We start from the raw sequence: 25,916 nt of genomic DNA on the forward strand, positions 1-25,916 counted from the left end.
ATTTATTGTCAATTTCCTCTTTTGAAATGCCTATTCAAATCTCTCGCTTGTTTCTGTACTGGGTTGACTTGTTCTTAATGGGACTCTTAGGAGTTATTTATATGTTCTGTGTATTAGCTCTTTGACAGTTAAGTGTATTACATAGTATATTAGTCCATTCTCATTCGACATGCAAATAATTCTCATACGGCTATAAAGAACTGCCTGAGACAGGGTAATTTATAAAGGAAAGAGGTTTAATTGATTCACAGTTCAGCATAGCTGGGGAAGCCTCAGGAAACTTACAGTCAGGGCAGAAGGTGAAGGAGAAGAAAGACACCTTCTTTACAAGGCGGCAGGAAGGAGAAGTGCTGAGCAAAGTGGGGAAGAGCCCCTTATAAAACCACCAGATCTTGTGAGAACTCACTCACTATCATGAGAACAGCATGGGGGAAAACACCCCCATGATTCAATTACCTCTACCTCGTCTGACAAGTGGGTATGATGAGGATAACGAGAGTTACAATTAAAGATGAGATCTGGGTGGGGACAGAAAGCCTAATCATGTCAAATAGTGAATATTCCAATACATGAAAATTATATATTTCTCCATTTATTTAGGTCTGCTTTAATTTCTCTCAATAATGTTTCATAGTTTTCTATGTAGAGGACTTCAGAGAGTTTCATAGACTTATTTCTATGTACTTATTTCTAGGTACTTTTGATGTTTTCATAAATGATACTTTTGAAAAAAATTCATTTTTAAAAAACTGCTGGTAAAGAGAAATATAATTGATTTTTGTATGCTGACTCTATAACAATCTTGCTAAACCATTTTATCAGTCTAAGAGTTTATCTGATGATTTTTAAATTTTATGTACTCAATCATACGACATGCAAATAATGTCATAACTTTCCAATTGTCAGAACTTTTTTCTTTTTCGCTCCGTATTGCACTGGCTAAAACCTTCAGGACAATAGGAGTGGCATCAATGGCATTCTTGTCTCGTTTTCAATTTCAAAGGAACTCTTACGACATTTTACTGTTAAAGATGATATTTAATGTAGATTTTTTGGTAGCTCTCCATCAGACTGAGAAAATTCCTTTTTTAAAAAAAAATCATAAATAGGTACTTATTTTAACAAATGCCTTTTCTGCAATTATTGAGGTAATTAAAGAATTTTTATTTTGTAGTCTATTAATGTGGAAATTTATCTTGATTCTATGTTTTATAGTTTTCCAGTTTTATGCAGTCACTCTCAATCTTAATGTTTAAAAATCTCTTTGCACATAGTAAACTTACATATTTTAAAGTCTATCTTATTTCAGTATCCAAAGACCCCTATGCATCTGTTTATATTCTTTATTTTCCTGCTGGTTATTGCGTATGCCTTATTTTCTGATGTGCCTGCTTATTTTTGCTTATGAACTATGTATTTATAATATTTTAAACAGAAAAAAATAGAGACCAAGGATGATGTTATCTTCCTCCAGAGAGGATTTATGTTTATTTCTGCCAGATGCCTGGTGGCATTAACACCCAAGGTTGCTTGAGGGCACTCTCACTCCAGAGAGCTTTAATCTGTGTTCCGTGACTGACATAATTTAAGCTACAAACCCTGCAAGGGTTTATCTATTCTGGTCCACCTTCATTTCTAGAGTGCAGTCTTTGGGATGTACAATGTACAATGTACAACGCTCCACTAAGTGAGCACTTGGACCTTAATCCTGTCCCACAGCCCGTTGAAGTCATCAAAAGCATTTCTCTGCCTCTCAATTCCCCTCCTGAGTTGGCAAATGCCCCTAGGAGAAGCAGATCCAAATACTGGGCCATCTCCTTGGGACTCTGCTGCCCCCAGACTCCCAATGCTGGCCTGTTTTGTTAACTTTGATGCTTTCAAATGTAAGTTTTTCTTATGGCACATTGGCTCACACCTATAATCCTAGCACTTTGGGAGGCTGAGGCGGGTGGATCACTTGAGGCCAGAAGTTCAAGACCAGACTGGCCAACACGGTGAAACTCCATCTCTACTAAAAATACAAGTATTAGCTGGGTGCGGTGGCGTGCACCTGTAATCCCAGCTACTTGGGGGGCTGAGGCATGAGAATCATCTGAGCCTGGGAGGTGGAGGCTGCAGTGATCAGTGATCGTGCCACTTTACTCCAGCCTGGGTGACAGAGCAAGTTTTTGTATTAAAAAAGAAAAAAAAGTAAGTTTTTCTATTTTTGTTCAATTTTTAAATTTTCAATAGAAATGTTAGTGTGAATTACTTAGCTTGCTATTACTGGAACTCCTTTATTGATTTTCTAGTGTTAAAATCAGTTTTGCTTTCCTGGAGTGAATCTGATTTGGACATGATTTATTATCTTTTTAAATGTTTTGCTGGATGAGATAAATCCCTAAAGTGTGCTTTCCAGGACCATGTGAAGAAAAATTAAGGTGGAAAGCTAGGAAGCAAGAAGAGCCCTTGGCTAAGCATGTATTTCCCTTATGTTGCCTTGAATTTGTCACCTAACTAGCTACACTGCCTGAAATCTCACCAGAGAAGAGAAATCCCAAAGAGAAGTCTCTGTGTCACCAGGCCCCGTGTTATTTTTTAAAAATTATTTATTTACAGATAGGGTCTCATTCTGTTGCCCAGGTTAGAGTGCAGTGGCATGTTCACAGCTTACTGAAGCCTGGACCTCCCGGGCTCAAGCAATTCTCCCACCTCAGTCTCCTGAGTAGCTGGGACTACAGGCACATGCCACCACGCCCAGCTAATTTTTGTGTTTTCTGAAGAGATGGGGTTTTGCCAATTGTTGAGGCAGGTCTTGAACTCCCAAAGTGTTGGGATTAGAGATGTGAGCCACTGCACCCAGCCCAGACCCCTCCGCTAAAGCAGAACACCCCACAGCAGTGTTAAGGGGCCAAGCCTCCTTAGTTTAATGAGACTATTTTCCTTCTAAATAGGACTCATTAGGACTCAGTCCCATGCAAAACATAAAACTGGTCATGGAAGGAGAAAAACCAGGAATTTTAGAATTTCTCCCAAACGCAGGTTGAGAAGGTCCATGAAGAGGTGATCCGGAGAGCCAGGCAGTGGGGCAGGTCAAAGGCAGCACTCAGACCAAGCAGGGCAGGGCCTTTGGTCTCTGTTCAAATTTGAGGTGTGAGTTTCCCTGAATGTGACTTTGGGGCCTCCTGAATAGACAGACTGTTTTCCTCCAACAGCTGGAGGCACCTGAGACCTCGACCTGCACTCCTCATGGGCAATACCTCCAGAACACTGAGCCTCCCTTGCAGTTTTTATCAAATTCCTCCTTAAAATTTTATCAAATTTCTCCTTAAAAGGGCACTGGAGCTCTGAAAAGCAAGCCAGGCCCTGAGAACAGACAGACACAGTAACTGACACCAAGCCAGCTGACATATTTTATCTGGAAAATGCCTGAGCCAAAGCGAGCTCCTGGTCAAACACTGCACATATCTGAAAACCAGGCCACCAGAACATGAGTCCAAAGAGGGCCATTGCTATATTGTTTCCTTCCTGTGGCTCTTGGGACTGCTGTATCCAGCAGGTCACCTGGCACTTTAGAGAAAGGGGGTACAGGAGAGACACGGAGAGTACAGCACAGGAGGAACACTCCATGTTCCACAGGAGGCCATGCTGCCCTGGAATTTAAAGTGCCACTCTGGGCCATTTGAATACCTTAGACTAACGAAGGATCCCCAGGCTAGGGGAATGAATGGTGTTGGGAGACCCTAGCAGAGAGTGGGATCTAGGTACTAGGAGAGAGTTCCCACCAGGCTGCCCACAGACCCTCCCTCCGGTTGCAAGTCCCTCAGGGAAGAAACAGAGGCTACTTGGTAAGCCATGAGGAGGGGCCTCCTCCCACAGAGGCCATCCCTTTTCTGGCACCCTCAAAGCACTTCCGGAGCCTGGAATAAAGAGAATGCCGGCTGAGCGTGGTTGCTCACGCCTGTAATCCCAGCACTTTAGGAGGCCGAGGTGGGCGGATCACCTGAAGTCAGGAGTTCAAGATCAGCCTGGCCAACCTGGTGAAACTCGTTTCTACTGAAGATACAAAAAATTAGACAGGCGTGGTGGTGGGTGCCTATAGTCCCAGCTACTCAGGAGGCTGAGGCAGGAGAATCGCTTGAACCCAGGAGGTAGAGGTTGCAGTGAGCCGAGATTGTGCCACTGCACTGTAGCCTGGACAACAGAGTGAGACTCTGTCTTAAAAAAAAAAAAAAAAAAGAAGAGAGAGAGAGAATACGAATGACTATCAGAGCAAAGATTTCTCATGGGCCCTGATCTTAGCTATCATCTGAGAACCAGAGAAAAATAGTTATCTAAGAGGGAAAAATAAAAATAAAAACTAAAGCATTGTACTTATTTTCTTTCACATTTAATAACACAGAAAATAGTCACCTAACCTCACCAGCAATGAATAAAATACTTTCATTCTATCAGGCTCAGCCAAAAAAGGAAATCTTTAATGGTGGGATTTCAAGTGTTTGCAAACCTACGGGGAGCCATGGGGGAGTCAGCGAGGCCATCCCCTGCCCTGGACTACTTCCCAGAGGACCTCTACCCTGCATTTGGGCTGTAGCTGAGGACTGGGGTTTCTAGTACCTATGCACGCCATGTGAGAATCTCTGATCCTCCTTCCCTACCCATGGCCAAAGTCTCAGGCCCTTCCAGTTCTGCTCATTCCTCAGGACTCAGACTCACCATGTCCCCCTAAGGTTCTCCCTGCTCAGGCCACAGTTGGTCAGAACATCCTGGTCCCATGCTCCCTGGTCAGGGCTCAGAGTACCCAGGTGCAGCTGGGCTGGCATCAGGACAAAGCCCTTTCCCCAGAGGCCAAGTCCGGCTGCACCTGACTTTGAGTGTAGTGGCATATATTCATTAATATGCCTGACAGGGCCAGACGTGGTGGCTCACGCCTGTAATCCAAGCACTTTGGAGGCCAAGGCGGGCAGATCACCTGAGGTCAGGAGTTCAAGACCAGCCAGACCAACGGGGTGAAACCCCGTCTTTAAAAAAAAAATATATATATATATATATATACACACACACACACACACACACACACACACACACACACACACACATATATATATATATATATATATATCCTGACAGATGGTTGGCTTTTCCCTAAGTTTAAAAAATATATTAACATCTAAAAAACATTTCACTAAAGCAAAACATACACGCAGAAAAGTGCACTCATTATAAGTGTACTGCTCACTAAATTCTCCTAAAGTGAACTTATCTGTGTAACCATCACCCAGCTCAAGGAAAAGGACAGGACCCCACAGACAAACTGGGTTTTAGAAGTGTTGCTGTAGGCCAGATGAAGTTCAGTGCTTGTTTCTGTGCTGGGTTTTCTCATACTTCTAATCTGACACGGCCTGACAAGGTTTCATTGTCCTTTGCTGTGATGTGACATTACACAGAAAACGCCTTGTCTCACACTGGGTTGAAGGCCTCTAGAGGGCTGGTCCCCAGCTGTATGTTAGGGTCTCTGTAGACAGAGCCTGAATGACCAAATGAATCCAGACCTGGGCATACAGGTGTCCAGCCCGCAGTCGGAGGCTCTTAGGCCTCATTCTCTTTTTCAGATGTCACAGGAGGCCAAATGACCAGGGTCTCCAGTCAGGCACTAGAGCAACATTATTACCTCTACCCTACAGACAGTGCTGGGATGTAGAAAGTAATGATCAGCGCATCGATTCATCCAATAAGCATGGATTACACACCCACCTGGCCCAGGGATGGCACGTAAGGCAAACACAGTCCCTGACCTCGTGGAGAGAGCTCGGGCACCCAACAGGTCAGGAACTAGCAAGAAACCCTTATAGAATTCTAAGCCTCTGCCCTACCCTGCTGCAGTCCTGGCTCCCAGCGGGGAAGCTAACTGGGGCTGTCCCCAGCCCAGAGGTAGAGAGGAAGGTGCCTTAACCAGCTGTCTCTGCTCTTCTGCAGGCCCTGCCATCCCGGTGGGTGTGGACGTGCAGGTGGAGAGCCTGGACAGCATCTCCGAGGTGGACATGGTATGCAGCGCCCTCGGCTGGGCGGCCTCCAGTGAGAAAGCATGAGAGCTGTGGCATGGTGGGGCTTGGTGGGGCAGGCTGTGCCCGTGTGGGCGGAGCGGGAGCTGGAGGTGATAAAATGGGCACTCGGAGGTCAGCCTGGGAGCAGTAATATCTAGAGGGGCATCTCAAGCTGCATGGGCAAAAATAACCTGTGGAGTTGGCTAAATGTAGGTTCCTGGGCCCCATTTCACACTTTCTGATTCAGAATCTCTCATTTTCAAGACACTCCACAAATAATGCGAGTGGTCAGATGAACCACACCTGGAGGGTACTGGAGTGGGCAGTTTCAGGCAGATATTGTGCAGCTCTCTGACGTTCAATTCCTGCTGCAAACGCAGTTCCCCTACTCACTCTGTGGCAGTGCCCCCCTTTCCATGTCTACCCCAATTCTACCACCACAGGCCTGGGTGTCCTGCAGGGCTCACAGTGGAGGGGGCACCCCCACCCCAAGGCCCCAGCCTCCTCTCTTCCTTCTTCTGTGTGCCTCTTTCAGTTTGCAAACTTCCTCTTTCTTCTGCCTCAAGGACCTTGAACATGCTCCGGCTTTGGCCCTCCCCACAGCTGCCTCCCTCTTATTCCTTCAGGCCCCCCGCTAAAATGAGGCTTCATCAAAGAGGCTTCCCTGACCTCCTGATCTAAAGAGTTTCTGTTTTTTCTTCCTAGCCTACTTCATCATTTCTAATTGTGCTATATGTTTATTTGGGGGGCTTTCTTGTATATTGGTTGTCTTCCATGCTTGACTATAAGCTCCATGAATGCAGTGACTTGTGTTTTTCTTTACCCCAGTATCTCTAAGTCTAGTCCAGTATGGCCCCCCCAGGAGCCCTCAAAATGTGTGGAGTAAATAAAAGTTGGGGGAGGCTCCACCTTCCAGCACTTGCATCCCATGGCAATGCTGTTGTGTGCCCTTGAAGGATGGGAGCTCCCCTGACTCCTAATCAACCCAGCACAGCAGAGCTGATATGACTGATGCGAAGGCTGTGCCCCCCGCCAATAGCTCCAGCACCCGGTAAAATATGGGGCCCAGATGTGACAGGTGCAGGTATGACAGTTTCCAAGATGCTAGATTGTACACTGCCAGCCCCCTGGCTATCAGCCCCTGATATCCAACAGCTGAGCCCACTTTCAGAACCAGCTGTGTCTAGAACGGCCTGGCTGCCCTAAACTGAGTCAACCCAGATGCCTGCACTGAGTGTGAAAACTTTTGCCCCGTATGGCTCAGGATCCCAGGGAGAGGTATCTAGAATGACCTGCCTCTCACACAGCAACCACCAACTGTGGGAAGGCAGGTGGACTCTGGCAGTAGGTAGGTAACATCCAAGGTAGCCATGCACCACTGGCATTTGTGAATCTGCACTTCCCCGGGCGATGGCCCTCAGCTCCATGACCTAGAAGGGAAATAGCCAGAAAGGGCATTTGGCTGGTCTCTTCCTACTCATGTATTGGCTGCTCTCCTTGCATGTAGAAGGGGAGTTCCTGGCAGCTGCTGAGACTCTGGGGGCCAGGATCAGTCTAGGGACAGATTCTCATTCATGCACTATTGCAGTCCTCCCTCATTCTTTCCTCTCTTCCTGGGGCTCCGTCTGGGCCCGCCACAACCATGCACTCTTTCCACCCTTCCTCCACCCAGAAGAGGATCTTTTGGGCAGTTAGTTTTCTATTTGCACCTGTGTCAGCTCTGGCTATGGAGAAGGACCAAACTCTTAAGACATCAATCATGCAGGCAAAGAGACACTTTCAAACAAGATCAGATATCAGGCAAAAATTAGAGTAGATATGCAATTGCTCACCCCCTCATCCATTTATCTCCCCAATCTTTCAACAAGCAAATATTTACTGAGTGTCTACTATGTCCTTTGCCAGGTACTAAATTCTATGGTGAATGGGGATTCAATGGCAGGCAAGATACAATTTTTCCTTTAATGATCTTACAAGCCTAATGGCAAGAATCCTCCTAAGAGGGATGTTCGACTATCCACGTTTCTGGAAGTGACCACTAAGCTGAAATGGAATGGTTAGCCAGTGGGTAAGGAACCATGTGTGCAGGGGTCTAAATGAGAGAGAGCAGAGCTTTGGAGAAATCCTTCCCCACTGACACAGGGCCAGGCTGCCAGTGTCACAGCTGCAGTTTTCATTTACAAAGCCTAAGGGGCTGGTTGCTCAGTCTCCAGGGCTCCAGCCACATGATACATAAAAGTGAGCCATTCTCTTTTCAACTGCACGGTGCCATCATGCCACAGGGCTGCAGAACTGTCACCTCTGAATCTGGAGGCTGAGCCTGAGATGTCCATCACAGTAGTGGATTATGGGTCGATTGTAAGGATGGAAGCTTTCTAAGCCATTTCTGTCTGGTCTTCCCCCGGCTCCCACAGGACTTCACTATGACCCTGTACCTGCGGCATTACTGGAAGGATGAGAGGCTCGCTTTCTCCAGTGCCAGCAACAAGAGCATGACCTTCGATGGTCGGCTGGTGAAGAAGATCTGGGTCCCCGACGTCTTCTTTGTTCACTCCAAAAGGTCATTCACACATGACACCACTACTGACAACATCATGCTGAGGGTGTTCCCCGATGGACATGTGCTGTACAGCATGAGGTAGCTGTCCAGGGCCATGGTTCCTTTGTCTAGTGCTGTTACAGTATGTGTGGTCAGGCCCTTTGGCCCTGAAGACTGTCACTACAGTTGGGTCTGTGGGTTCCTGGATGGGATGAGCCTTCTGATGCCAGTCAGAGCTGTCTAAAGATGATGTGGCCACCCCAGCAGGGGGGTGACTTCCCCATCATTGGGAGTCTTAAGCTTGGGTGAGAAGACTACTTTGGCTTGAATGAGTAGATGGAGACAATGAGCTTCCACATACTGTGCCTTCTGTTCCCAGAGAGTATGCGATTCTAGGTGATTGGTAATAAAGATTTTTTAAAAACACTCCAAAAAGAAAAAGTCGGGCACGGTGGCTCATGCCTGTAATCCTAGCACTTTGGGAGGCTGATGCGGGCCAATCACCTGAGATCGGGAGTTCGAGGCCAGCCTGAGCAACATCGAGAAACCCCGTCTCTACTAAAAATACAAAATTAGCTGGGTGTGGTGGCTCATGCCTATAATCCCGGCTACTCACTTGGGAGGCTGAGGCAGGAGAATCGCTTGAACCCGGGAGACAGAGGTTGCAGTGAGCTGAGATTGCGCCATTGCACTCCAGCCTGGGCAATAAGAGTGAAACTCCATCTCAAAAAAAAAAAAAAAAAAAAAAAAAAGCTACTGTGTATTGAGTGCTATTGCAGAGTGGCTTCTGGAGCATGGGGAGTTATGTAAGCAGACATACTTCACATTTTTAAAAACGAATTTTTTTTCTTACTTGTCACTGACAAACTCATTGTCCCACATCCCCTGGTCTGCTCGTACAGTCCACCAGAATGCAGTGCTGATATTTGAAACTTCTGGCCTTGGGTGGGAGTTGGGAGGGGGCCTCCCAGGCACCTCTGGAGGAGTTGGCCCTGCTGGCTGAGGGCAAAGCCCAGAAAGAGGCACAGGAGAGAGCCATTAGTAGCCAGTACCCCCAGTGGCTGGGGGAAGGGCGCATCAGCCCAGTACCGGGGATCTGGCAGAGCACTAACACTCCACTACAGAAGACAAAACTCTAGAAGTTAAGGTTCTATAACTCAGATAACTATATTTCCAAACGTCTGCAGCAGATGTGAGGAGGCGGCTTCTCTCAGTTGTGTGCCGTGCCTTCTTGCTCTGGGCAGATGTAGGAGCCAATAACTCCCTGCATAAGCCAATATGTGACTCTGGGTTCTCTAGGATTACGGTCACTGCCATGTGCAACATGGACTTCAGCCACTTTCCCCTGGACTCCCAGACCTGTTCTTTGGAGCTGGAGAGCTGTAAGTATCCGCATCCCTAATTCCCTCGCCTTCTTTCCTCTCTGATCTTTGTGCCATTTTAGGAATCATGAGACTGAGCACTGCCCGCCAGCGTCAAGACCTATTTACTTGTGGGCTGGCATAGGATTTCCCTGTCGCTTCACCTTGCATGAGAAGCAAAGGAGTCAGATTAACTTGTTTTCCTCTTCCCAAAGATGCATATACAGATGAAGATCTGATGCTGTACTGGAAGAATGGGGATGAATCCCTAAAAACAGATGAGAAGATCTCCTTGTCTCAGTTTCTGATTCAGAAATTTCATACAACTTCCAGACTGGCCTTCTACAGCAGCACTGGTAGCTATCTTTCGCCACAATCTGATTCAAATGCACAAGAAAGCACATTTGAGTTCTTCTTCAGCCATAACCCCAAGGAAAATAATGTTTTGTGTGTGTTTTGTTTTTTGTTTTGAGACAAGGTCTCACTCTGTCTCCCAAGCTGGAGTGCAGTGGCGAGATCACGGCTCACTGCAGCCTCAACCTCCCAGGTTCAGGTGATCCTCCCACCTCAGCCTCCTGAGTAGCTGGGACTACAGGCATATGTCACCATGCCCAGCTAACTTTTTAAATTTTTTGTAGAGATGAGGTCTTACTGTGTTGCCCAAGCTGGTCTCGAACTCCTGGACTCAAGTAATTCTCCTCCCTCGGCCTCCCAAAGTGCTGGACTGCAGGAGTAAGCCACCATGCTCAGCCTAAATTTTGATTATTAAAATAATGTAGCCTGGGTGCTATGGCTCGTGCCTATAATCCCAACAGTTTGGGAGGCTGAGGTGAGGATTTCTTGAGCCCAGGAGTTAGAGGCTGCAGTGAGATATTATTGTGCCACTACACTCTGGCCTGGGTGACAGAGCAAAACCCTGTGTCTACAAAAAATAGACTTTTGAGTTGTCTACTTTTAGGCTGTATACTTTCGGATTATTAATTAAAAGTGATTGCAAAAACTGCAATTACTTTTGCATCAACCTAATGATAAAATAAAATAATGCATAGTCTTACAAAATATAAATAGCACTTAAAAGCAGAATGCAAAGAGGAAAGAAGATGTTATCCTCTGAAATACCATCACCAGAGGTAATCACTCCTAACAATTTAGAAAACACTCGGCAAGAAATCTTGCTTTAATTGTGTAATTTTACAATGGAGTCAGATTTTATGTGCTATTCTGTAACTTGATTTGTTCTGTTTAACATATGGATGGATAGCTTTCTGAGGAAATGTATTTATTGCCTATATTGAGATCTGTAGAGTCATTTTAATGCTTAGTGTAACCTCGTCTCAGACCCTGGGCCCTGTCTGAAGTTTTAAGAGGAATGATTTGCCAGCTTTTCTCTAATCTCACTATTAACTGTTGCGTAAGCTTCCTAGGGCTATAGTAACAAAGTACCACATACTGGGTACTTCACACAATAGAAGTGCATTCTCTCATAGCTCTGGAGGCCTGAAGTCCAAGAGCCATGCTCCTCACGAGGGCTCTAGGGAAGGATCCTTCCTGCCTCTTCCTAGCTTCTGGTGGTTGCCAGTAGTTTTTGGTGTTCTAAAACTACAGCTGCCTCACTCTGTCCACCATCACGTGGCCTCCCTGTGTCTCTGTGTTCTTCACATGGTATTCTTTTTTTTTTTTTGAGATGGAGTCTTGCCCAGGCTGGAGTGCAGTGGCAGGATCTCGGCTCACTGCAACCTTCGCCTCCCAGGTTCAAGCAATTCTCCCACCTCAGCCTCCTGATTAGCTGGGATTACAGATGTGCACCACAATTCCTGGCTAGGTTTTTTTGTTTGTTTTTTTTAGTAGAAACAGGGTTTTACCATGTTGGCCAGGCTGGTCTCGAACCAGGTGATCTGCCTGCCTTGGTCTCCCAAAAGTGCTGGGATTATAGTTGTGAGCCACTGTGCCCGGCCCTTTACATGATATTCTCCTCTCTGTGTGCCTAGGTCCACATTTCTCTCTTCTACCAGGATACCAATCATTGGATCAGGGCCCACCCTAATCCAGCGTGAATTCTTTTACTTTGATTACAACTGCAAAGACCCTATTTCCAAATAAGATCACATTCACAGGTGCTGGGAGTTAGGACTTCTCACACAACGTCCCTTTAATTCAGCAGGTGATCACCGAGGATCTCCTTGAGTGAGGGCTGCGTAGGGCCTGAGGGGAAAGAGAGAAGCCCAGATCTTGGTTCTTGGCCTCAAAGATTTTTCAAGGCATTGAGTGGAAGTCCCACAGAAAGGAAATGCTCAAGATATGCAGGAGTGTAGATCTAAGTGCTAAAATGTTTGTGTAAACAGTGAACGATTTAGGTTTTGGAAAGAGAGAGACCTGAATCACGAATGGCTAGAAAGACTAAGAAAGGCCCTGTGGAGGGACTGAGTGTGAACTGGACTGCTGGATGGAGGAAACGAGGCTCGGGGATGGGAGTGAGCAGGTGGGCTGAGGCCCAGGACTCTTGGCCGAGCTGCACAAGCGGAGTCTCGGGAGCCTTACGGAAGTTAATGAGTCAATCAGGCTGAGCTGGGGACCTAGGCATGGGCACATTTTAAAAGATCCCCAAGCGCATAGCAGCACTATTCAAAAAAGCCAAAAGGTGGAAACAACCCCAGTGTCTATGGACAGATGAATGGATACACAAAATGTGGCATAGACATGAAGGGACAAAATTATGATTCAGGCCAGGTGTGGTGACCCACACCTGTAATCTCAGCACTTTGGGAGGCCGAGGCGGATCACTTGAAGTGAGCAGCTTAAGAACAGCCTGGCTAACAGGGTGAAACCACATCTCTATTAAAAATACAAAAAAAATTAGCCGAGGATGGTGGTGCATACCTGTAATCCCAGCTACTCAGGAGACTGAGGCAGGAGAATCACTTGAACCCTGGAGGTGGAGGATGCGGTCAGCCAAGATTGCATCACTACACACCAGCCTGGGCAACAGAGTAAGACTGTCTCAAAAAAAGAAAGAAAGAAATTATGATTCATGCCACAATATGGATAAATTTTGAAAACACTGCTAGGTGTGAAATCAACCACAAGAGAATATATATTGTATGATTCCACTTACATGAGTTATCTAGAATAGGCAAATTCACAGAGATAAAAGTAGAGGCCAGGCTAGGTAGCTTATGTTTGTAATCCCAGCATTCTGGGAGGCCAAGGCTGGAGGATCACTTAAGGCCAGGAGGTCAACACCAGCCTGGGCAACAGAGCGAGACCCTGTCTCTATTTTTAAAATAAGATTAAAATTAGCCAGGGGCCAGCCATCGTGGCACATGCCTGTAATCCCAGCACTTTGGGAAGCTGAGGTGGGCAGGTCACCTCAAGTCAGGAGTTCAAGATCAGCCTGGCCAACATGGCGAAACCGTCTCTACTAAAAATACAAAAATTAGCCAGGCATGTAAAAATACAAAAATTAGCCACACTCCTGTAATTCCCAGCTACTCAGGAGACTGAGACAGGAGAATTGCTTGAACTCAGGAGGCGGAGGTTGCAGTGTGCCGAGATTGCACCACTGCACTCCAGTCTGGGTGACAGAGTGAGACTTTGTCTCAAAAAAAAGAAAAAAATTGGCCAGGCATGGTGACACGTGCATGCGGTCCTAGCTACTCAGGAAGCTGAGGAGGGAGGAATGCCTGAGCCCAGGAGTTTGAGGCTGCAGTGAGCTATGATTGTGCCCTTGCACTCCAGCCTGGGCAATGAAGCAAGACTTGTCTCTATTCAAAAGAGAGAAAGAGAGAGAGAGAGAGAGAAATAGAATAAAGTTTCCCAGAACTCATGGGAGGGGGAATGGAGAGTTATTGTTCAATGAGTGCAGAGTTTCTGTGTGGGATGATGAACAAGTTCTGGCAATGAATGGTGCTGATGGTTGTACCATATTGTGAATACTATGCTTGGTGCCAGTGACCTGTACACTAGGCTGGCCCTGGAGGCCTGGGTTGAACCAAGTGCAACTGACTCTATCTGAGGTTTTGGAGAAGTCACTAAGAGTCTCTTATGTCCCAAATGTCAGACTTTAGAATCATGTGAACAGCCTATTTCTTTTTGTGACAGGTGTGGAGATTGGGTGATAAAGGGTTAGGGTCTCACAATAAAGGTGACAATTTCACAATAAAGATGACAGTGACCAGAGCCTAGCTCTCCCAGCTCCTACCTCAGTGGTACTGGCCTCAACAAAACAGAACAACTCTAACCTCTTATGCTCTTGAGCAGCAAGTCACTCAAGAAATGTGGTTGTAATTTGCAAAAAACAAACACAAAACAAGCAATTATAGCCTGGGTAACATGGCAAAACCCCTGTCTCTACCAAAACACACACACACACACACACACAAATCAGCTGGGCATGGTGGCATGCACCTGCAGTCCCAGCTACTCAGAAAGCTGAGGTGGGAAGATCACTTGAGCCCAGGAGGTTGAGGCTGTAGTGAGCTGTGAGCGTGCCACTGCACTCCAGCCTGGGCTACAGCGTGAGACCCTGTCTCAAAAACAACCAACCAAAAACCCAAACAACTAAAACTTCCCTTCTGTTTAGTTCTGCCCTTCCCCAAAATGCTGTGAAGAAAAGTTAGGTAATACCTACTGAGATCGTAAATGTGCTAGAATTGGCAAGATAATTAGGTATAGGAGAAAGGGCTTATATTTTGGAAAAGAAAGGTATTATATTAAGCCAGTCATTAATTTCAACTTTATGTTGCTGACGAGAGCCATGCCAGTGAAAGATGGGCTCCCAGGGACAGAGTTTGCTTTTACTTCTTAGATGGAACCTCACTGGCTTCTTCCTGTGTCCCCCAGGCTGGTACAACCGTCTGTACATTAATTTCACGTTGCGTCGTCACATCTTCTTCTTCTTGCTCCAAACTTATTTCCCCGCCACACTGATGGTCATGCTGTCCTGGGTGTCCTTCTGGATCGACCGCAGAGCTGTGCCTGCCAGAGTTTCACTGGGTAAAAGCATTTCATAAGGTGTGGTAGGGTGGTTATTTTTTCAACTTATCACTATATTTTTAAAAAGTAAAAATTATTATTTCAAGTTCTTAACTGATGAGCTGTCAGAGTCAGAAGGAGCAACTTCTCCTGTTTCTTGCCTTCACCATCTAGATGCTGGTCTCAGTTTCCCCTACATTATGAGAGCCAAAGGGACCTAAAACAACGTCAACTGTGATTACATCACTTGAGAAAGATTCGGGGTTAGACTTCAACAAGCGTCAGTATCAGAGCTCCATACTTAGATAAATAAGGTGATTCTGCAAATGCCAACAATTCCTTCTGTAATTACAAAAACTTCATTTGCTGGCCTTTTAGACAGACTGAGGGCTTGGAGGCAGGCCCAGAATATGAGATTTCTGGGAAAAGGAGGGCCATGTTCCCTGGAGCTGTGGTGTAGACTTTCACAGACCCTGAATTCCATAGTAAAAGTTTACAACATGTCATTGTAAACTTAGACAAGATCAGGTTAGGCTTTGAGAAATATGATGGTTTAAGCAGCAAGACAGAGTGAAGAAGAATCCCGCACGACAGGCCTCTGGGAATTTCCACAGCCTTTAAGGACTTAGTAAGCCTGGCTTAGATGAGGGAGAATGTGTCTATTCCTTGAAGTTTGGGAGAATTCCTTCAGAGGTACCCCTTAGTCGCTGTCTTTAATTCCACATGAGAACAGGTCCTCTCCTTGTCAGCCACATCACAGAAACACAGTCTTTAAGGTGCTTGAAGTAAAAGGAGACAAGCAGCGAGCTGGCTCCGGGGAGAGGAGGCCTGGCGGCTGAAGGGGCAGATCGTCGCCGCTCTCCGAGGCGGAAACACATCTGGGAATTTCTCATGTGGTGTAACAGACAGAGTGTGAAATCGGGGCTTAGTGAGACGCGGGGGCCGTTCAGCCGCCCAACGAACGCCGGCTGTTGCAGGTATCACGACGGTGCTGACCATGACCACTATCATCACGGGCGTGAACGCCTCCATGCCGCGCGTCTCCTACGTCAAGGCCGTGGACATCTACCTCTGGGTCAGCTTTGTGTTCGTGTTCCTCTCGGTGCTGGAGTACGCGGCCGTCAACTACCTGACCACCGTGCAGGAGCGGAAGGAACGGAGGCTGCGGGAGAAGGTGAGAGGGCTCCTTCGGCCCTTGCCTAAGTCCGTGCCACTCGGTGAAAATGAAGGTCGGCTGGGCGCGGCGCAGACGCAGGGGGGGCATGCAGAAAAAGATGTTTGTGCAAAAGGAGGCGGATCTTGTTTTAGAATAGGTTCTGGCTTCTAACCCGAAGGATTCCAGAAAGCAGAAGGCCTTTGGACAAAGACTAGGAGCAGGAAGGCTTGGGTCTTAGACTCAACTTTGCCACCTATGCTGAGCCTCAGTTTCCTCACCTCTAAAAGAGATTGCAGAATGCTCACCTCTACCGTAAGAGTCACATGAGATAATGTATGTGAAAGTTGTTTCGATCTTACACATACATGAGGATCTAGGCAAACAAACTCTCCCTATTATTACTGAACGTGTCTAGGGACAATGTCTCCCTGTCTTATGACCAGAGAAGGGAGAGTTCTAGAACAAAAAATGCCTTTATTTATCAGTGCTCAGTGAAAATTCAGCCACAGTAAGGACTAAAGCTAAATATTTTATATATTTTTCTTTAAAAAAATACTTTTTGGGGGAAATAGGGGAGAGACAGCAGGGGGTGGGGAGCTGGGGAGGGATAACATGGGGAGAAATGCCAGATATAGGTGATGGGGAGGAAGGCAACAAACCACACTGCCATGTATGTACCTATGCAACCATCTTACATGTTCCTTACGTGTACCCCAAAACCTAAAATGCAATTTAAAAAAAAAAAGAAAAAAAACTTTTATGTGTGGATGTAGCAGAAAATTGGAAGTAATATACTATCGGCTGGGCATGGTGGCTCACGCCTGTAATTCCAGCACTTTGGGAGGCTAAGGTGGGCAGATCACCTGAGGTCAAGAGTTCAACACCAGCCTGGCCAACATGGTGAAACCCCGTCTCTACTAAAAATACAAAAATTAGCTGAGCATGGTGGCACACACATGTAATCCCCACTACTTGGTAAGCTGAGGCAGGAGAATCATTTGAACCTGGGAGGTGGAGGTTGCAGTGAACCAAGATCACACCAATGCACCCAGCCTGGGCAACAGAGCAAGACTCTGTCTCAAAAAAATAATAATGAAAAAAGAAATACTATGCCATCTATGCGGTACTGTACTATATTATATTACAGTTGATCCTTGAACAAGGCAGGGGTTGGGGTGCTGACCCCTTGTGCAGTAGAAAATCCAAGTATAACTTTTGATTCCTCCAGAGCTTAACTACTAATGGCCTCATATTGACTGGAAGCCTTATTGATAAGGTAAACAGTCGATTAACACATATTTTATATGTTATATGTATTATAAAATGTGTTCTTACAATAAAGTAAGCTAGAGAGAAAATGTTAAGAAAATCATAAGGAAGAGAAAATATCTTTACAATTCATGAAGTGGAAGTGGATGGTCATAAAGGACTTCATCCTCACCATCTTCACTCTCAGTAGGCTGAGGAGAGGGACGAAAAAGAGCCTTTGGTCTCACTGTCTTCAGGGTGGCAGAAAATCTAAGTATAAGTGGATCTGTATAGTTCAAACCTGTGTTGTTCAAGGGTCCACTGTATACTATGAGATAGAATGCAACTGGGAGATTTTACAAAGCCATACTCACGAGCCTTTGGCACAGCGAGGCAGTCTTTTTCATTCATAGTCAGATTCTTTTTTTTTTTTTTTTTTTTTTTTTATGGAGTTTTGCTTTTGTTGCCCAGGCTGGAGTGCAGTGGCACAATCTTGGCTCACTACAACCACCGCCTCCCAGGTTCAAGTGATTCTCCTGCCTCAGCCTCCCAAGTAGCTGGGATTACAGGCATGCACCACCGTGCCCGGCTAATTTTGTATTTTTAGTAGAGACAAGGTTTCACTATGTTGGACAGGCTGGTTTAGAACTTCTGACCTCAAGTGATCCACCCTCCTTGGCCTCCCAAAGTGCTGGGATTACAGGTGTGAGCCACGACGCCCCATAGTCAGACTCTTATTCATTTTAGTGTTAGGTCAGTGCAAAAGTAATGGCATAAACTGTAATTACTTTTGTACCAACCTAATAGTAAATAAATAATGCTGACTCGCTACCTAATCATTGCCAATCACTGCACTAATCAAAGTGGGTGTTCATCTAAAAGCTGTGGAGATAAATGGACATGAAAATCTCACATTGATGCACAACTGGGCGGCCATTAGCCTTTTAGCATAAAGGAGCTTTTAAAGTTAAAATAATTTATTTTGCCATGTAATGCCATTTTAGTCAATGGGACATTTACATTTTAAGAAAAGAGAATATGTTGCCTTTTTGAAAATTGTCTTTCAACACCTGCATTATACCTGTCAAGTATTTCCACAAAGTCTCTGTTAACTTAAAAAAAAATCAGAAATTTATCAATTTAAAAAAGGAGACTTTCTTATAAAGGATTACAGTCTGCAAGGTAGCCCTCCTGCAGGCTGGGAAGTGCCGCCTCCGGTAGAGACCTGGAAACAGGTACTTTGAAGGAGGAGGTGTTGGAGTAGGAACTTTATGCTGAATATGGCTAAACATACATATTCAATAGATTATGAATATTTCATAAATATTTCAACAGATTTGTGAATATTTATGATCTTAATCCTGACACATGCCTATTGAACAAATGTACATGTAACATACAACCCATGTTCACCTTGGGGTGGAGACTTAACATTTCAATGTATTACAATTAGACCCTATATGCAAAAGAGACACAAAGGCACTCAAGTGAACAGCCTCTGTAAACTGACCAGGACTGGTCCATGGTTGATGGTCTTATCAAGCAAAGGTTCCTAAAATCACTCTCTTGTCCAATCAAAACTATAGTTATGTCTGGTGGAACAGGGGCCGGGGGGTTTGTCAGTCAGTGTCGGATGGTTGGAGAGCTGCAAATTTTTTTTTTTTTTTTTTTAATACAGGCTCTGGCCCTGTCACCCAGGCTGGAGTGCAGTGGTGTGATCTCAGCTAACTGCAGCCTCCATCTCCCAGGCTCAAGCTGTCCTCCCTCCTCAGCCTCCTGAGTAGCTGGGACCACAGGCATGCACCACCACGCCAAGGCTAGTTTTTGTATTTTTAGAAGAGATTGGATTTTGCCATGTTGCCAAGACTGGTCTCAAACTTCTGAAGTCAAAGCCATCTGCCTACCTTGGCCTCCCAAAATGTTGGGATTACAGGTGTGAGCCACTGCATCGGCCCCAAATTTTTTTAACATTGCTTATCTCGAGGCCAGTGCTTGTTTAGCTGCTAGAGAAAAAGAAAAACCTTGTAGCAGTGAGAACACAGTGTCTTCTTTAAGTGCAGGGGTATGTGACTTAACTCAGGCCTCTAATGGCCTTAGGTAATGCTTGTAATTTGGTATCTTATGGCCATAAATTATCAGGGACATAGATGAAGCTGGAAACCATCATTCTCAACAAACTAACACAATAACAGAAAACCAAAAACCGCATGTTCTCACTCGTAAGCAGGAGTTGAACAATGAGAACATATGGACACAGGGAGGGGAACATCACACACTGGGGCTTGTTGGGGGTGGGGAGCTAGGGAAAGGATAGCATTAGGAGAAATACCTAATGTAGATGATGGATTGATGGGTGCAGCAAACCACCATAGCACATGTATACCTATGTAGCAAACCTGCACATTCTGCACATGTGTATCCCAGAACTTAAAGTATAATACAAAAAATATTAAAAAAAAAAGAAAATCTAGAAAAGGTAAAAAAAAAAAAAAAATCTGCTCTGTCTTATGATCTGTATTTCAGCATTAATGCTGGTCAGTTGTGTCTAGACCCCAAAAGGAAAAAGGAAAACAAGGTGTGTTTGACATCTTGTCCCATCATGACTGGGAGCTCAGTTTTTAAGGTTTCTCTGGGGTCCTCTTGACCAAGAGGTCCATTCAGTCAGTTTAGGAGGTTAGAATTTTATGTTTAGTTTACATCTCCAAATATATTATACTAGATTGCTTATTTTAAAGCTCTTTTTTACTTCAGAAAATTTACTTGTTTAAACTTTCATTACCTAATGTAGGTACACTGATCATTGTCACAGGCCTTTGGACTATATTTAAACACTTTTGATTTACAAATCATTAGACTTTCCTGAATAGAGCAGTTGAAAAAATAGCAAAGCCTTCATCTGACAAATAGGGGGCTCACTAACGTTCACCAGCACAACTTGCCTGTTTCCATAGCAGGTCCTGATCTTTGCCAGCAATTGTATGACCTTATTTAAAGAGGCAAGGAAGTCATCTATGGAAAGAGCCTTGGGGCCCCTAAGTCTCCCCGTCCGTCTGTGTGGTAACAGACATTGGGAGGTGAGAGCTTGTACTCTGCTGTTGTCAAATGTAGGATATAAGGCCAAGAAGCATAGTTGCTGGAGTGCAAACAGTGGTGAGAAGACACACACTCTCTCTCCTGCTGCCTCACAGAGAAACCAATATTTACAGTCATTGAAATGGTTCCCAATAGAGCTGAGGTTCCTAAGGGGAAGCCACGGAGTACCTGCCCTGGAATCACCTCCTAAGTCTATTAAAAATAGATTCCCCGGCCACACCCTAGGTCTACTGATTCAGAATCTGAGGATGGCACCCTGAAATCGACATTTTAAGCAAGCTCCCAGGTGATTCCGATGCTCACTGAAGTGTGACTTCCACTCTGTAAAGGGAAAAGCTGCCTGGAACTCGATAGGTCCACCCCTGGTTTGAATGGCAGACAAGTGCAGGCATGACCACACGGGAGCACGTGGGAGCCCAGGGCCTGCCTCCCCTCAGCTGCTCCAGTGCTTTGGCTGATTAGCCAGACCTTGCCTGACATGCCAGGAGCTACTTCCTCTTTCTTAAAAACAAGCTGATCTGTGTGGCATTTCCTGATTTGAACTCAAAATCTTAGGAGAAAAGTCTGTTTTCATTTTAGCAGAAAAATATTCAGTTTAGAGCAAGGAGAAGAAGTAAAGACCTGTTCCTTAAATAAATAAATAAATAACTCTTCATTATAATATCACACAATTTTATCAGTTTGGGTGTGATTATATCTAAATGCAAAGAGTTGAATAGGGCTGGGGATGGTGGTACATGCCTGTAATCCCAGCACTTTGGGAGGCCAAGGCAGATGGATCCCTTGAACCCAGGAGTTCACAACCAACCTGAGCAACTTGGTGAAATCCCATCTGTACAAAAAACACAAAAATGAGCTAGGTGTGGTGGCATGTGCCTGTAGTCCCAGCTACTGGGGAGGTCAAGGTGGGAGGATCCCTTGAGCCCAGGAGGTGGAGGCTGCAGTGAGCCGAGATGGTGCCACTGCACTCTAGCCTGGGCAATAATAAAGCAGGGCCCTATCTAAAAAACAGACAGAGAGAGAGAGAGAGAACGTCTTACTGACCTTTTATCCCTAACTCCCTTATATCTATGAGTCTATGTTAATTATTCAAGAATCGTTGGCCAGGCGTGGTGGCTCACGCCTGTAATTCCAGCACTTTGGGAGGCAGAGGCAGGTAGATCACTTGAGGTCAGGAGTTTGAGACTGGCCTGGCCAACATGGTGAAACCCCGTCTCTACTAAAGATACAAAAAATTAGCTGGGTAGCGTGCTGCATGCCTGTAATCCCAGCTACCCAGGAGGCTGAGGCAAGACAATCACTCGAACGCAGGAGGAGGAGATTGCAGTGAGCTGAGATTGTGCCACACTGTACTCCAGCCTGGGAGATAGAGTGAGACTTCCATCTCAAAAAAAAAAAAAAAAAAAAAAAGTTACTGTTGGAACAAGATACAAAAAATAATAATGAAACAATCATGCCTGATGAAAAAAAAAAAGCCCCCTAAACCACAAACAATTTCTTCAAGGATAAGAATACTTCAAGCCATTATAATTGTGCATAAAACCATTCATCTATTTTTGCATTCTAAAGCTTAATGATATTCATCTGAGAGTTTCAGGATCCATAACAATAAGAGGCAGGTTCTGAAACTTCACTGTTTTGCTTTCCCAGATGGGAAAATAGAGGCACTGAAGGGCTGAGAGCCAGGTCAGAAACAGATTAAAATCAGCACCAGTTGGCTGTGTCAGGTGGGCCTCCTCTGTCAACACCAAGCTTCCAGGCACCAGTGGAAGCCCGCTCTCCACTGACAACTATAGGGAGAGGTCAAGCGAAACCATTTCCTTCCTTCCCACTTAGAATGTCTTGTAAATATTTCCATACTTGCAGAACTATTAAAAGAATAGGATAATGTGCATTCAGGTACCCAGCACCTAGATCCAACATTGCTAACATTTTGCCATTTTTGTATGGCAAAAACTGCACCAACAGATACATGTTTATATGGAGAAAATGTGTTAGGCATTCATTTTCTGAACAGCTATACATTCAGAAAATGAATGCCTAACACGTTTTCTCCATATAAACATGTGTCTGTTGGTGCAATTGAACTGTCTAAAAATATATTGCAAATACCACGACCCTTAACTTCTTAAATGTGACTTTTTAAGGTAAGGACACTCTTCTACCTCATCATCTTTTTCTTTTTTTAAAAAAGAGACAGGGTTTTGCTCTGTCACTCAGCCTGGAATGCAGTGCTGTGATCACTGCTCACTGCAGCCTCAAACTCTTGAGCTCAAGTGATCCTCCTGCCTCAGCCTCCTGAGTAGCTAGGACTACAGGTGCATGCCACCATGCCTGGCCAATTATTATTATTATTATTTTTTTAGTAGAGAAGGAGTCTCACTATGTTTTCCAGGCTGGTCTTGAAATCCTGGCCTCATGTGATCCTCCTGCCTTGACCTCTCAAAGTGATGAGATTGTAGGCATAAGCCACTGTGCCTGGCTCCTAATCATCTTTTGATTCATGCACAGAGAGGTGGAGTCCTGCAGCTGGAATCAGACTATATGGACTTAAAGTCCTGCTCTGACACCAGCTGTGTGGTCTCAGAACATAGTTTTCTGGGACCTAGTTTTTGCCCCTGCAATTGAGGGCATTTGGACTAGATCAGTGGTTCTCAATTCTGGCTACACAGTAGAATAATCTGGGAATTTTAAATTAATTGCTCTAATGTGCAGCCTGGGCATGGCCAGTTTAAAGAGCTGCACAGATGATTCTAATATGCAGCCAGGGTAGAATATCGCTGGACTAAGTAACCTCTGGAGATCTTGTAGTTTTGTCTTTCTGTGGCTCTGAGTAGCAATGTGGCTTTTCTCTTGGACCAGGCCCCTTGCTCTGCCCACCTCACAAGGTTTAATGATGTTCTTTGTGCTTGCTGCCCATAGTTCCCATGCATGTGTGGAATGCTTCATTCAAAAACCATGATGCTGGATGGAAGCTACAGTGAGTCTGAGGCCAACAGCCTGGCTGGGTACCCCAGAAGCCATATCCTGACGGAAGAAGAAAGGCAAGACAAAATAGTGGTCCACCTGGGCCTGAGTGGTGACGCCAACGCTGCCAGAAAGAAGGGGCTCCTAAAGGGCCAGATGGGTTTTCGTATCTTCCAGAACACCCATGCCATTGACAAATACTCCAGGTTGATATTCCCTGCCTCCTACATATTTTTCAACTTAATTTATTGGTCAGTGTTTTCCTAGGGCCTCCAAGGCTGTTCCTAGAAGAAGGCATAGACTTGGAGGGGCCTGGCCAGTCATGGACAGATGGACTTGTTGACCACACACCCCTCACCAGACAGAGCAGCAGCTGCTGGACCACCCTGAGCAGGACCCATCTCTCAGAGGAGCCCAGGAGCCCTCCAACTGCCCTGACCCTGGACCTTGTGAGGTTGCTCTTTGTTCATTCTGTGTCTCACGTCACACTTCATGTCTCTCTGGGACCGCCGTCTTCTGTTCTTGTGTGTGAACTAGTTCACAAGAACTCTCCTCCTATAAACAAGGACTCGAATGCCTTCCAGACATTCTTAGATCCTCAGGATGCCTAGGATTCAGTTATGGAGGGTAAAGAAAAAACCAGAGGGCAAGTGTAGGGGCATTCTGGATAGGAGACAGGAAATTAGGAACAAACCTCCCCTGTAAATGCATACAACTGGATCAAGTGCCTGTCTAGAAGGAAAAAGAGCTCAGATCCCAGACAGGAAGTGATTTGGCCTATGGGAGTATGGCAACCCACAGGATTTTGCAATATTAGAGAAGAGTATTCATATAACCATCCATTCAACCATTTATTAAATATCGAGGTCCCACTCTGCACCAGGTACTGTGGAAATGAAAAAAAGAGTCTCTTTCCTTAGGGATCTTCTCTAAGCTGTGCTCATTCTACATGTGGCGTGATGTGCTCCTGCTCTTTCCCCTCCCTCAACCCCCCTTTCCCCACAGACCCATTCTGTTTGCTGTTGCTTTTACTCTTAGGCATATAAGGCAGTGTCCAGGAGAGACAAGGTGCAGAACCTTCAACTGTCCTCCTCCAGTGGAGTTACGCAGACAGCACTGATTTTGCCCAGCAATGATGATGCCTGGCGACGTGCATGGAGTATTGCCAGCCAGGGAAACTCACCCAAGCTCACCAAAATGTACAGTTTTTTTTGTTGGCGTTGGCCATGGATTTATGGCTGATTGCCCACATGACTGACTTTAGTCTTTAGCCCCACCAGAAGTTGAGCTTGTACCTTGAGGTCCAGGGCACCCATCATAAATCACACTGCTGGCATAGACTATCTGGTGTGGTCCAAGGCCCCAGTACACAAAGACCCTCTGTCACGCAGGATATCCCAAGGGCATAGAGGTTGCCTTCCAGGGGTTGGGGCCAAGGTTCAAACAACCTTTATTTGGGCAAGGTTAGTCCTTTACTACACAGCAACTCTTGTCAATTCCTTATCATTAATATTAATTGCAGTGTTACTATTATATATTCAGGCAATAAACGTTTTAAAATATCTCTGCACTAAGTATAGTGGGGTCCAAATGAAGAATAAGAATAGTCAAAGCTCTCAGAGAAGGAACTAGTAGAGGAAATGCTACACAGATATCTATAATGTAAGGTTAAGACTGTTTAGTGCCTCAGTAATGGTTCAATGTGAGATGAGAATTCCGAGGAAGGAAAAATAGTCCCACTGAGGAGATGGGCCTCATGAAGAAAGCAGCCCTGAGATGCCCCTTGAAGGTCAGGATTTTAAGAAGAAATTTTAAAGATTCTAGGCAGAATACATCCTAGATCCAGGCTGTTTAATGTGGTAGCCACTAGCCACATGCCTATTTAAATTTAAATTAGTTAAAATGCAAATGTTAGCCGGGCATGGTGGTGTGTGCCTGGGGCTCTAGCTACTCAGGAGGCTGAGGTGGGAGGATTGCCTGAGCCCAGGAGTTCCAGGCTGCTGTGAGCTGTGATGAAGCTACTGCAGTCCCGCCCGAGCGACAGATCGAGGCCCTAGCTCTACAATAATAACAATTACGATATAGATTAGTTGAAGTTGAATAAAATTGAAAACTCAGTTCCTTGGTTACACCACCCACACTCGAGTGTGTTCAGTAAGCACAGTTGCCAGTAGCTGCTGCATTGGGCTGTGCAGACCTAAAGACCAGAAAGCTACCAGCCAAGAGACAGCCTGAGCGGACGCATGGGGATAACAGGAAGGTTTGCCATTGCAGAGGATAGGGTTTACAGGCATGTCATTCATTTTGACAGGATCCCAGCTATGGGAAAAGGGGGTGAGAGAACAACTTTTTTCACAACAGTAGGGGTCAAGGCAGGTCCCCACCATGCCGGTGCTTACGAGGACAACTTCCCACCCATGGAGTTGTTGGACCCAAGACCACTAGATTTCCCAGCCTCATAGACCAATGAAGAACAAAAGTGCATAAACAAGGGTGATGGAGTGGTACAGGGTATGTCGACTTGTTCAGAAACCTTTTATCTCTTGAGACTCTCCCAG

General features: G+C 45.5%; 1 protein-coding gene across 2 annotated transcripts in view; it reads left to right on the forward strand.

The window, feature by feature from the left end:
• The window catches only part of GABRR2 (gamma-aminobutyric acid type A receptor subunit rho2), a 54,269-nt gene extending 28,976 nt beyond the window's left edge, over window positions 1-25,293 (forward strand). The window contains exons 3-9 of one of the 2 annotated variants that reach the window (XM_017506804.2): window positions 5,956-6,023; window positions 8,438-8,661; window positions 9,862-9,944; window positions 10,139-10,279; window positions 14,763-14,915; window positions 15,872-16,068; window positions 23,314-25,293. In XM_017506804.2, coding sequence (XP_017362293.2) covers window positions 5,956-6,023; window positions 8,438-8,661; window positions 9,862-9,944; window positions 10,139-10,279; window positions 14,763-14,915; window positions 15,872-16,068; window positions 23,314-23,625 — 1,178 coding nt within the window. In that variant the 3' untranslated portion in view covers window positions 23,626-25,293. The remainder of the gene's footprint in view (window positions 1-5,955; window positions 6,024-8,437; window positions 8,662-9,861; window positions 9,945-10,138; window positions 10,280-14,762; window positions 14,916-15,871; window positions 16,069-23,313) is intronic. The other variant, XM_037730800.1, reaches the window with a different exon arrangement.
• Window positions 25,294-25,916: the final 623 nt, after the last annotated feature.

This window comes from Cebus imitator, unplaced genomic scaffold, assembly GCF_001604975.1.
Source record: "Cebus imitator isolate Cc_AM_T3 unplaced genomic scaffold, Cebus_imitator-1.0 Scaffold359, whole genome shotgun sequence".
NCBI classification, from domain to species: Eukaryota; Metazoa; Chordata; class Mammalia; order Primates; family Cebidae; genus Cebus; species Cebus imitator.